Raw genomic sequence first — 11,001 nt, forward strand, 5'->3', positions numbered from 1 at the left:
TTGCCACGTCGCATCGATGATTTCACGCTTTGATTCGGCACAACAGCCCACCGTCTGAGAACGTACGGCTATTATGTTGGCCGCGGAGTGGACGGGCGCCGAAGGCTCAGATAAATCTCCGACATGAAGTCTGCAGAGGCTATTTGCCGCACGATAACGGCGTTTATTTGCCAGATTGCACTCAGCGGTGCCGACGGGGCCTCTTCAGACCATCGTTCAGCGGTAAGGCCCGGCCGGCCGCCCACACGCCGCCGGCCGAACTTCCCAATAGCCTGCCCGCCAGACTGCCTCAAGACTGTCCGAGGCGCCGCGCCCCCGACCTCATCGGCACGCTTCGGAACACCCGAGCTCGTCTCAACGCTATCAGGCACGCCGCAGGCGGCGTCTCGGCCCGGTCAATCGGCGGCCGGCACGGCTCGGGCGTGACCGGTGGCAGGTTCGGAGCCGCCCCGCCCCGCCGGCGGCCAGGTCAGGGTCTGGCCTGACGCACGCAAGCGCTCCCAGCTGACCCCAGTCACGGCGTCTTGCTCCGGTGTCCGGACTTATGCACTCGAGGTTCAGGTGGAGCTGGAGCGGGGCGTGGGGAGGCTTCCCTCCCCCATCCTCCCACACGTCCCACGACGCACCATTGGCTATCGGTCGTGGATTGACCATCCTCATACCTCGGTGGCAGACACATGAGCGTCCTTCAGAGCAAATTCGCCGCAGATAATTGAGCACCGTGCAAGATTGCGACAGAGACTTATGTGGAGGCATATCACAGTAAGTATTTCATCTGTTTGATTTAGTAAAAACACATCGTTTTTTAATAAGCCGGAAATGACTTTACCTTTATTCTACGTCATTCTTTTCCACTATCACATGCAAACGTGAGTGCAGATCTTGATCTTGAGATGCAGATCCATCAGATCACGGTTCACGAATCCTACATGGACATCACTCTATCATCAATCATATCATCAATCGTGATTGCTACTGTCACGCAGCCCTTCAGCCATATAACTATTATATACGCCATTCCGGGAAAGACCGTGTAGATGTTATGTCAGTGAAGACAAAAGGAATGGTGACACGGTGACCTTGACATCGGGCGCCTAACATCGGACGCCAGCATAAGTTCCTCACCAAAGACATTACCTTCGGGAAGCACACTTCATGTGCCACCAGTGCCAAACATCTGTCTGAAAGGCCACGCATAAATGCCGTGGAAACAATCGCCAAACATGCAGCGGCGGCGGCGGCGGCGTCAGATGCGCTCCAGCGCGGCGTCAAGTGTGGCGGCAGACGTAGCGGCGGGCGGTCAGACGTGTGGCGAGTTGGGGCGTGTGGCTTGCGATAGCGCAACGTGTGCTGCGACAGGCGTGTGGCTGCGATAGCTCAGACGTGTGGCTGCGATGGTGTCAGGCGTGTGGCTGCGATAGCGTCAGACGTGTGGGCACGTGTCTGGCGTGTTGCATAGCGTCTATATAGCGTCAGACTGTGGCGCGACGGTGTCAGGCGTGTGGCTGCGATAGCGTCAGACGTGTGGCTGCGACGGTGTCAGGCGTGTGGCTGCGTAGCTTCAGACCTGGCGCGACGGTTTCGGCGTGTGGCTGCGATAGCGTCAGACGTGTGGCTGCGACGGTGTCAGGCGTGTGGCTGCGATAGCTTCAGACGCGTGGCTGCGACGGTGTCAGGCGTGTGGCTGCGATAGCTTCAGACGCGTGGCTGCGACGGTGTCAGGCGTGTGGCTGCGATAGCGTCAAGTGGCCTGCACGGTTTCAGGCGTGTGGCTCGATACGTCACGTGTGGTGCACTGTGCAGCGTGTGCTGCGATCGTCACGCGTGCTGCGACGGTGTCAGCGTGTGCTGCGATAGCGTCAGACGTGTGGCTGCGACGGTGTCAGGCGTGTGGCTGCGATAACGTCAGACGTTGGGTGCACGTGGTGTGGCCTGCGATAGCGTCAGACGTGTGGCTGCGACGGTGTCAGGCGTGTGGCTGCGATAGCGTCAGACGTGTGGCTGCGACGGTGTCAGGCGTGTGGCTGCGATAACGTCAGACGTGTGGCTGCGACGGTGTCAGGCGTGTGGCTGCGATAGCGTCAGACGTGTGGCTGCGACGGTGTCAGGCGTGTGGCTGCGATAACGTCAGACGTGTGGGTGCGACGGTGTCAGGCGTGTGGCTGCGATAGCGTCAGACGCGTGGCTGCGACGGTGTCAGGCGTGTGGCCGAGACGGGGTCCCCGTCGCCGGCCGGGTGCCGGATATGTAGTTTTTCCTTGTGTGGCTCGCGATCACTCCTCACGTGCACGCTAATGCAGCCAATCAGCGCACGCCCCGCGGCGCTACGAGTCGCAAACGGGCCATCGACTGCTGATGTGGCCAATGGGCGCCAGCAGAGGGGAGCACTTAAATCCTAGAATGGCAGGCAGGAACGCAGTCGGAACTAGTGGTGTAGGGCTGGCGTCCAGTAAATCCGATCTCCCGCCGGATGGAGTTTTTATTTCGCGTCACTGTTGTCCTTTTTTGGAAACGCAAGCTGGTTTCGCCTTTTCTTCCCTCCTACTCTAGAGTCAACGCCAAACAACATGTTTTTTATGCAAAATGTAAGAGGGTGATGTTCACGCAATCACCTTAAGATCATTACCAGCCTGCACCAGCAGGAGGAATAGGAGAGCAACTGGTTGGAACAAGAACATCTTACCCCAGGCAATTGGGCCGGGTCGGGTGGGGTCCAGTCGGATCGAGTCGGGTCCCGTCCGGTCCGGTCCGGTCGGGTCTGGTCTGGCCTGGTCGGATCGTGTCCGGGTCCGGGTCGGGTCGGGTCGGGTCGGGTTGTGTTGGGTCGGGTCGGGTCGGCTCGTGTTGGGTCGTGTTGGGTCGGGTCGGGGCCCGGTCGGGTCGGGTGTTTGGGTTGGGTTGGGTCGGGTCAGGTCGGGTTGGGTCGGGTCAGGTCTGGCCTGGTCGGGTCGGGTCGGGTCAGGTCTGGCCGGGTCGGGCCGGGTCGGGTCGGGTCGGGTGGTTGGGTCGGGTTGGGTCAGGTTTGGTCGGGTCAGGTCCGGTCGGGTCGGGTCAGGTCTGGCCGGGTTGGGTCGGGTTTGGCCGGGTCGGGTCCGGTCGGGTCGAGTCGGGTCGGGTTGGGTCGGGTCAGGTCTGGCCTGGCCGGGTCGGGTCGGGTCGGGTCGGGGTCGGGTCGGGTCGGGTCGGTCGGGTCGGGTCGGATTGGGTCGGGTCATGTCTGGCCTGGTCGGGTCGGGTCGGGTCGGGGGTCGGGTCGGGTCAGGTCTGGCCTGGTCGGGTCGGGTCGGGTCGGGTCGGGTCGGGTCGAGTCGGGTCAGGTCTGGCCTGGTCGGGTCGGGTCGGGTCGGGTCGGGTCGGGTCGGGTCGGGTCGGGTCGGGTCGGGGTCGGGTCGGGTCGGGTCGGGTCAGGTCTGGCCTGGCCTGGTCGGGTCAGGTCGGGTCGGGTCGGGTCGGGGTCGGGTCGGGTCCGGTCGGTTCGGGTCGGGTCGGGTCCGGTCGGGTCGAGTCGGGTCGGTTCGGGTCGGGTCAGGTCTGGCCTGGTCGGGTCGGGTCGGGTCGGGTCGGGTTTGGTCGGGTCGGGTCCGGTCGGGTCGGGTCCGGTCGGGTCGGGTCGGGTTGGTCGGGTCGGGTCAGGTCGGGTTGGGTCGGTTTGGGTCGGGTCGGGTCGGGTCGGGTCGGGATGGGTTGAGGTGGAGCAAATCGGGTCGGGTCGGGTCGGGTCGGGTTTGGTCGTGTCCGGACAGGTCGGGTTGGGTCGGTTTGGGTCGGGTCGGGTCGGGTCGGGTCGGGATGGGCTGAGGTGGACCAAATCGGGCCCACTATCCCTCCGCGTTTACCCGATACTAAATATAGGTGACCCTTATCCCCCGTTCACGAACTATGACAGCTGGTCCTACATTATGCAATCACTTTGTAACGCTTATATCTCAAACACCTAGATATAGATGGAGCTTTTCAAGTGGTTTGCGCTCCATTATCGTCTGCTGTCCTCTGTCCGTGATGGCTGGATGGGTTAGCTAATCACTCACCATGGTTATAAACATTACCAATTACGCAAGCCATCCTTCTTGCCGAAACGCTATTCCACTAGCTGAACGGAACCGGTGGCAACCTCTGGGGGAGGGGTCGGCGCAGTTGCGAACACAATATTCTAAAGCCACGCACAAGGCAGCCAGCCGGCAGCACCACGCCGACCTGCTCACCCAGGCCCGGCCGACAGCTGAACCCATTAGGCCTGGCTTTTAATCACTGCGCAGTCGGCGCTTGACTGCAAATCACGCAACAGACAATGGCTCCGTGGAATGGCGCACGTTCAATGCCCACTGACACTACTGGAAGCGCGAGGGAGACCGGGAAGAGAGCAAGAGACCCAATAACCCTGCCCCTCCCCCCGCCCCCATTGGGTGGGTGGTGACCCGGGCCCTCACAATCCGCACGGTGGACAAGACCATTAACCCTCCGTCTGATAAACAGCAAACAATTTTCAGGTCACAGTCGCGCCAGGTGACCCAGACGGTTTCTAGACAGGGTACGTCTCAACAGAGAGTGATTCAACGCTCTGTTGAGACGCATCCAAAATTACTGATGCAGGGTAGTTCCGTCACCCATGTGTACGGCTCCAGCTCACGAAGGCTACCAATGACATGGATAGACGCTCTGATGTAAACGTATACACAAAAATACCCTGTCGCTCCGTGACACAAACTATTCACGGAGATGTCCACGCTGGGCTAAGTTGCAAGCTAAGTTGCGTTTGCGTAGGCAGTCACATCAGCATATCCATTCTTTTTCCAGCGACTCGCGGACCCTCGCCATCATCGTATTCACCGTTGGCCGTCACAGAAAGCGCAAAACACAGGGACGCTCTGACGCGGACTTGCAGCAACACGCCCCCCCCCCCCCCTTGAACAAAGACCACAATTTCAGTTTGCTGAGAGAGCCTCCTACCACGGGGCAGCGGGGAAGGGGGGGATCAACACGCGCCCTGGGTGGCCGGCTGGATACCCTTCGCTCGGGCGGAAGGGGGGTCAATTTGACCCCCTGAGATCTCGAGAACTATGAGAGCTAAGGACACCAAATTTACTGGGTATGTTAACCTATACGTGAACTCACTTAAGTCCAAGTTTGAGGTCCCTAGACCATGACCTTTGGGTCAAATAAGGTCAAACAATGTCAAATTCTAGGCTGGTCTCCAAAGTGTCCCCAGATCCTAGATAGGCTGCTTCTAAGCAAAAGGTCACATGTTCCTCTAAGGTCAGTGACCTTGTTTGACTTTTTGAAGGCCATGGTGACCAAAATCATACAACACTGCTCTGAGTTTTGCATTTGAATAAGCGACAAAGTTTACGCCAGGCAGCATGCTGCTAAAACCAAATGTTGACCTGGGTCATTTTAGATCAATGACCTATTCTGACCTTTAAGACGTCTATAGAAGATGTAGAGAGTGATTTCTGCTGTCGATAAATTCGAAATGAGCACCAGAAACTATTCCATACAGCAAGCCCTGAAGAAACAAAACAGGTTGTTTTGGCCCTTGCCCTGACCTTCATACCTGACCTTGGGTCAATGCAATTTGCTCATTCAATTGTCGTGTTGTCCAAGAAAGCATTTCAGTGATATATGGCTTCGTCTAACATTCCGTTGTTGCATCAGATTTAACGATTTCCTAGAATCTGACTTCGCTGAAACCATAACCTGGCTTTGACCTGCCACAGGTCAGCGAATTTACAAGGCACATCTAAATTTTTTCAACAAACAGTCCGCTATTCCAATGTCTACAGCTACGCAAAATTTGGCGCGGCTACGGCGCGCCCTTCGAAAACCATTCGGGAAAACCTTCGGAGGGTCAATTTGCCCCCCCCCCCCCCACCAACCCGAGCGCGTGCTAACCGGGAGCCCACAGCTCTCCTCTCCCTTCCGCTTAGAAAAACGCTGGGCTCGCCACTGTACTCAGGCCTAGTAACGTTAAAGGCTCTTAACAACTTGTGGCTCTGGCGGCGTCACCAGCTCTGCTAGATGTCAAAACCATGCGGAGTGAACGTGGTGGGATATGCACTTGTGAAAGTGTGTATCATAAAAAACAACGGTACTGCAGAGCAACAAGCATCCAAACACGGGACGGTTGTCGGGGGCATCCTGTGTCGCGTTCAGGACTGGACGCCTCAGGAACAATATTGTGCATCGCCGCATTGTACTGCTTTATCTGACATAAAATGAACGTCCTTTCATTTGCCCGCTTCCTGCATGTTCTTTACTCTCTAAGCAATGGCCCATTTACAGGTGGCCAGGCGGACATCCCGTGCCCGACTGCTACAGAGAGAGCTGAAAGTCATCGCGCCGACGAAAAATTGCCTAGCTTCACCACTCCCGCAGACAAGACAACATGAGAAATCTGTTAAGCAAACAAATAAGGGATACGCCAAAATGACACCATTCTCTGGTTTGCTGTGACGTTAGTGCAGTTAGCATTGATCTTAGAAAGCCATGCAATTATAATTTAAACAAGCCAGAGTCATGAACGACGGCTTGCAGCCCACTAACGCCATTGCTAGTTCTAAGTTGGTCAAACGTTATTTACCATGCCTATTAAGGGAATCTTACACAGTTACATACAACGCATGTAATATACATGACATATTGATAACATAACGGCGTCCTCTTTTCGAGCAATGGTCTAAATTGTTGAAGGATTGTAGTGGCATTTCCTGTTCAATATTGTGCCTGTGTCGTTACTGGCTAATCCGGGAGGACGCCGGTCGTGGCAGATGTTAATTGCGGTGGCGCCTAGGACGACGTGTCCCTTTGAACAAAACAAGATTTTTCAAGAACGGTGGACGCTTGGCCGAAGCCAAACCCTCCGCCCGTGAACCAGGAACAAAGCGCTCCACATGCCGTGCAGCACATTCTGAGATGGTGTGTAAGTGGCCGAAATAGGCCCCGACAAGTGTGGCGTCAGAACGAATCTGCTCGACAGCATGGAACGCTAACAGCACTTCGCTGGTGGTTACATTTTAACACGGCTGACGGTTTGTGTTTTCCAAGTCACGTTACTCGAACAGCCCGAAAAATGTGAATTTTAAGCAGTGAACATTTAACCTGCCGTCTCTTTTCACACCAATCTAACAAATGTGTCCTCTTAACATTAACAGTTTATAACTTCAGTGCGAACGATATGCATTCGTGTCATGGAATAATACAAAAAGTCATGTATGCATGAAAACGGGGAAAAAGGAGTACCTACGCGTCCTGCGCAAGAGCATGTTCAGAAGAATGGCGAGGCGGCTGAAAAGTGAGCAACAGTAACCTAAGCCCAGCGTTGCGACATTAAGAGGCATAAGCAGGACTGGTTGTCATTTATCGCAACACGAGGCGTTCAGGCGATGTACCTTAAATTTACTCCCCCACTTCATGATTGTGTCGTATCGCATCGAAGCACGCATTTACCTTAAGAACATACTTTGCTCTACACTCTCGTTTCGCAGGTGTCCATGATCCGTCTAAGTCCCGTGATCCTGGGACTAAGGCCGATACCGGGGCCGACATCCCCAGCTGCCTGCCTTCGAATCACATGCCGCCCATTTCCTCCTCTGCGGGCGCAAAACGTTTTAATGTTGTCCGTATACCAACGACTGCGAATGGAACGGCAAGGAGGCTCTGAGGATGGTGGGCTTGCCGTTTTCTGACCCGATTCTACACCGGCTTTTCAACATGATTTGCTCGGCTTCTGCTCCATTAACAGTGATCACGCGGACTTAGCGTGAGAGGAAGGCGCATGCCGCTGCTGGCATTTCAACGTCTTCACTACGTGTTCTCTGAGCGCATGCGACTTACGATGCAACATTGATGACCAGGAAGACGAATGCTGAATACTTCCAGCCCACGATGTACGGCTCCTGGATGTGCAGGGGAAAGCAGATGCCGTTCAGGCCGTAGAATGTGCTGGAGCTCTGCCAATAGAACACTGAAATAGGGAAAATAGCGTCACCAACGGGCGTGTGCCAAGGGCGATTATACGTGCCAGTGAATCGGCATAAACCGAGTCTTTGACCCCAAATGTCTATATAGGCATTTGGAGGAGAGGTAGGGCTTCTCTGCTGACCTTCGTAGGACCATTGGTTCCATGTGTTGCCTATAGTATGCTCTGTAGAGACCCAAAGTGTTAAAAACCACATGCAATATTCCACTTTACGGGACGGATATGAGAATGGAAGATAGCTAGGAATATTCTTGGTAGGTTACAAGCGCCTGGATTAGGTTATATTACGCATGCAGTGCTCATTTCAGCCATATGCTGCTTGAAGAGCCTTGAAACATTTGAATACCCTGTGCCACAATTCATAATTACTCGAATCCAATGAAAACATATGCGTTCTTCCTGACCGCGCCCGAGAGACACGCCCGGTTATTAGAGGATCGTTTGTAGACCGGTACACCATAGGACCAATCAGAAAGCTAATGGGGACCGCCAGCCGGTCATAATGCGGGTCACAGCCGCGTCCCACGACAGCGCCAAATGGATTGCGTGTTTTCGCGCTTTGACACTGCTTCAGCTCCAGCGTACTTGTAACACTTCACAGCCGACTCCCACAGCACTACCAGCTGTAAGCGAGATGTCACTGTTTAGGGCATGCTTTGAGCCTCCTACACGCGCGTTGCACGTGTCTTCCAGCGTTGTGCAGAAGAGGCAGAGTGGCGGGATCATATGACGTCACGTGCACTTTCCAGTATCGCATTTGATTCATCATCGCCGAAACTAAGCATTCTCTCCCTGTTCTGACAGGGTTTTGTGGACGACGTTGACATGCTGCGAGACGGCAATAATAAACGCTGTATGGCAGATCAAGGCCCCTTTGCACGTTTACTGTATCATAATCGCATTAAAACAACAGTCGTCGATGAAGTTTACAAGGGATCAACATGACGCATTCGTCTAACAATGATCCATTTCCCCGAACTGCCATGGTGCCAAAATAATGATTGCGTCGTGGATTGAGACAACGGCATGCTCTGGTGGATCTCCCAAGGTAAGCTGGTATTTGGCAGCAATATTTCAACAAGCTACCCACATATCAGAGCTCATTGCCGCGCCAACAACCCACGATGTAGCGAACGTCTTGTTACAGCACATATTGTGACTGCAAGTAGCATTGAATTCGTGCGAGACGACGGCAGCGACATATCAGACGGCCTGGGTAACAGCAAGGATCATTATCGCTCCACTGAAAGCAACCAATGAAGTAGGAAATGGCAAAAGCGAGCATTCTCCAGCCGAGAAAACAATTTCCATCGCCAGAATTTGCCGCTAGATTGATGCTTTTGTGTGCTCATATCGTCATTGTCACTTGCCCACTGTTACCGATGTGCTTACATTGATGAGCCTAGGGGATCATACTTCGCCATCTCAATAAACATGCTCGCACTGAAACGCTCATCATCATGGTGTGACCATCACATGCGTGCATTTTGTGGGAAAAGGGCAGCCTCTGGCACATTTTGTGGGAAAAGGGCAGCCTCTGGCACATTTTGTGGGAAAAGGGCAGCCTCTGGCACATTTTGTGGGAAAACGGCAGCCTCTGGCACATTTTGTGGGAAAAGGGCAGCCTCCGGCACATGTCTGTTTTGAGTTGCTCTTCCTTGTGGCTTACAGATGGCGAGATGTTTGAATTACCTAAAGCATGTCTGAGGTCAATGCACGTGTCAGCAACCCGCTGCGTATGACATCACGCGGTAATAAGTGGTTAACGGGTGTGCATGACGTCATATACTCGTGCTAACGAATGGAAAAGGGGCATGGTCGTCGGATGTTACATGCTGTGTAGGGCTTTGGGTCGCGGGATGTTTGGGAGAGCTGCGAACAAAAACATGAAACAAAAAGACAAGCATACTTCCTTAGTTTGACATTCGTGTTCCTTATAAACTAGAGCAAGCATGCTTTTTCGTATCCTAACTCATTTGCGGTCGAAAAAGTGGGCTGCTCGGCTTGAATGCCAGTTACTTCTCCTAAAAAATTGCCAGTTCATGCACCAGGCAAACTGTTGTCCAGTGGAACAACAAAGCGAACAAATACTGGAGAATGCTGTTGATGAAATTTTTGAGCTGCTCATAATACAAGTTACTGCATTTTGGATGCCCCTGCTCACACACTGGTTATGCAGGGTAAAAACCATCCTTACCATGTTTGGGGAAGGCTGTTTTTAAGCTACTCTAACCTTGGTGAGCCAAAGTGCTTTGGCCACCCTGTAGCTTTAAGATATTCTTTACAAAATAATGCAAAACATTGGCTTCACCCACCGGGTCACGAGCCCGGATCACTGGAGTAGGACATTGGACATTTTTTCTCAAGGATCAGTAAGATCTGTCCCACCAAAGCTGGAATAGCTGAAAAAATAACCTTCCACACTTACTAATACACCCAGCTTGAAAAGCCTTCACACCCTTATCCTGGCTTTACGCCGGTTACGCTGCGTAAAAAACACCCTTTCCTGGCTATGCTATGCTAAAGGTACGTTCTAAAAAATATCACACATTTGACCCGTTACTGGGCTAGCGGTGCAGATCAAAAACTGGTGTACTAATTTCATCAGAAACAAACGGCGAGTTACCTCCATCAGAGCAAATCAACGGTATGCAGTTATATAGTTTAAAAAAACTGTTTTCAAATCATTCGACATGGTTTGCAGCGGCACACGAACATAACGTTACACTGTCCGAAACCCCTCTTCCCTTATTTGGGTTACGCTCCATAAAAACTTCCCTCTCCCTCCACGCGGAGCGTATATCGTGGACGGACCCTTTAAATACTGCTTCCACGAACCGTGGCGCTATTTCGCGAGCGACAATGTCTCACCAGGAGACGGATGGCGCCTTGGTCCAATACCGTGCCTTCAAAGGCTTGTTCCCAGGCCGGTCTCGTTCCCGAGAACAATCACGTTCTCGTTGCGAGACGGCACCTTTCGGTCCAACATCGATCGGCCTTCGTAAGCACGCTTCGGCGTCCAGTGA

At 53.8% G+C, this 11,001-nt stretch overlaps 1 protein-coding gene across 1 annotated transcript in view; it reads right to left on the minus strand.

The window, feature by feature from the left end:
- The window catches only part of LOC119093947 (relaxin receptor 2), a gene marked incomplete in the record, with an annotated part of 147,717 nt that overhangs the window by 12,796 nt on the left and 123,920 nt on the right, over positions 1-11,001 (minus strand). The window contains 1 exon segment of the mRNA XM_037216969.1: positions 7,831-7,960. Within this exon segment, the coding sequence (XP_037072864.1) occupies positions 7,831-7,960 (130 nt within the window).

Source organism: Pollicipes pollicipes, unplaced genomic scaffold, assembly GCF_011947565.3.
Source record: "Pollicipes pollicipes isolate AB1234 unplaced genomic scaffold, Ppol_2.1 Scaffold_4002;HRSCAF=4701_pilon_pilon_pilon, whole genome shotgun sequence".
NCBI classification, from domain to species: Eukaryota; Metazoa; Arthropoda; class Thecostraca; order Pollicipedomorpha; family Pollicipedidae; genus Pollicipes; species Pollicipes pollicipes.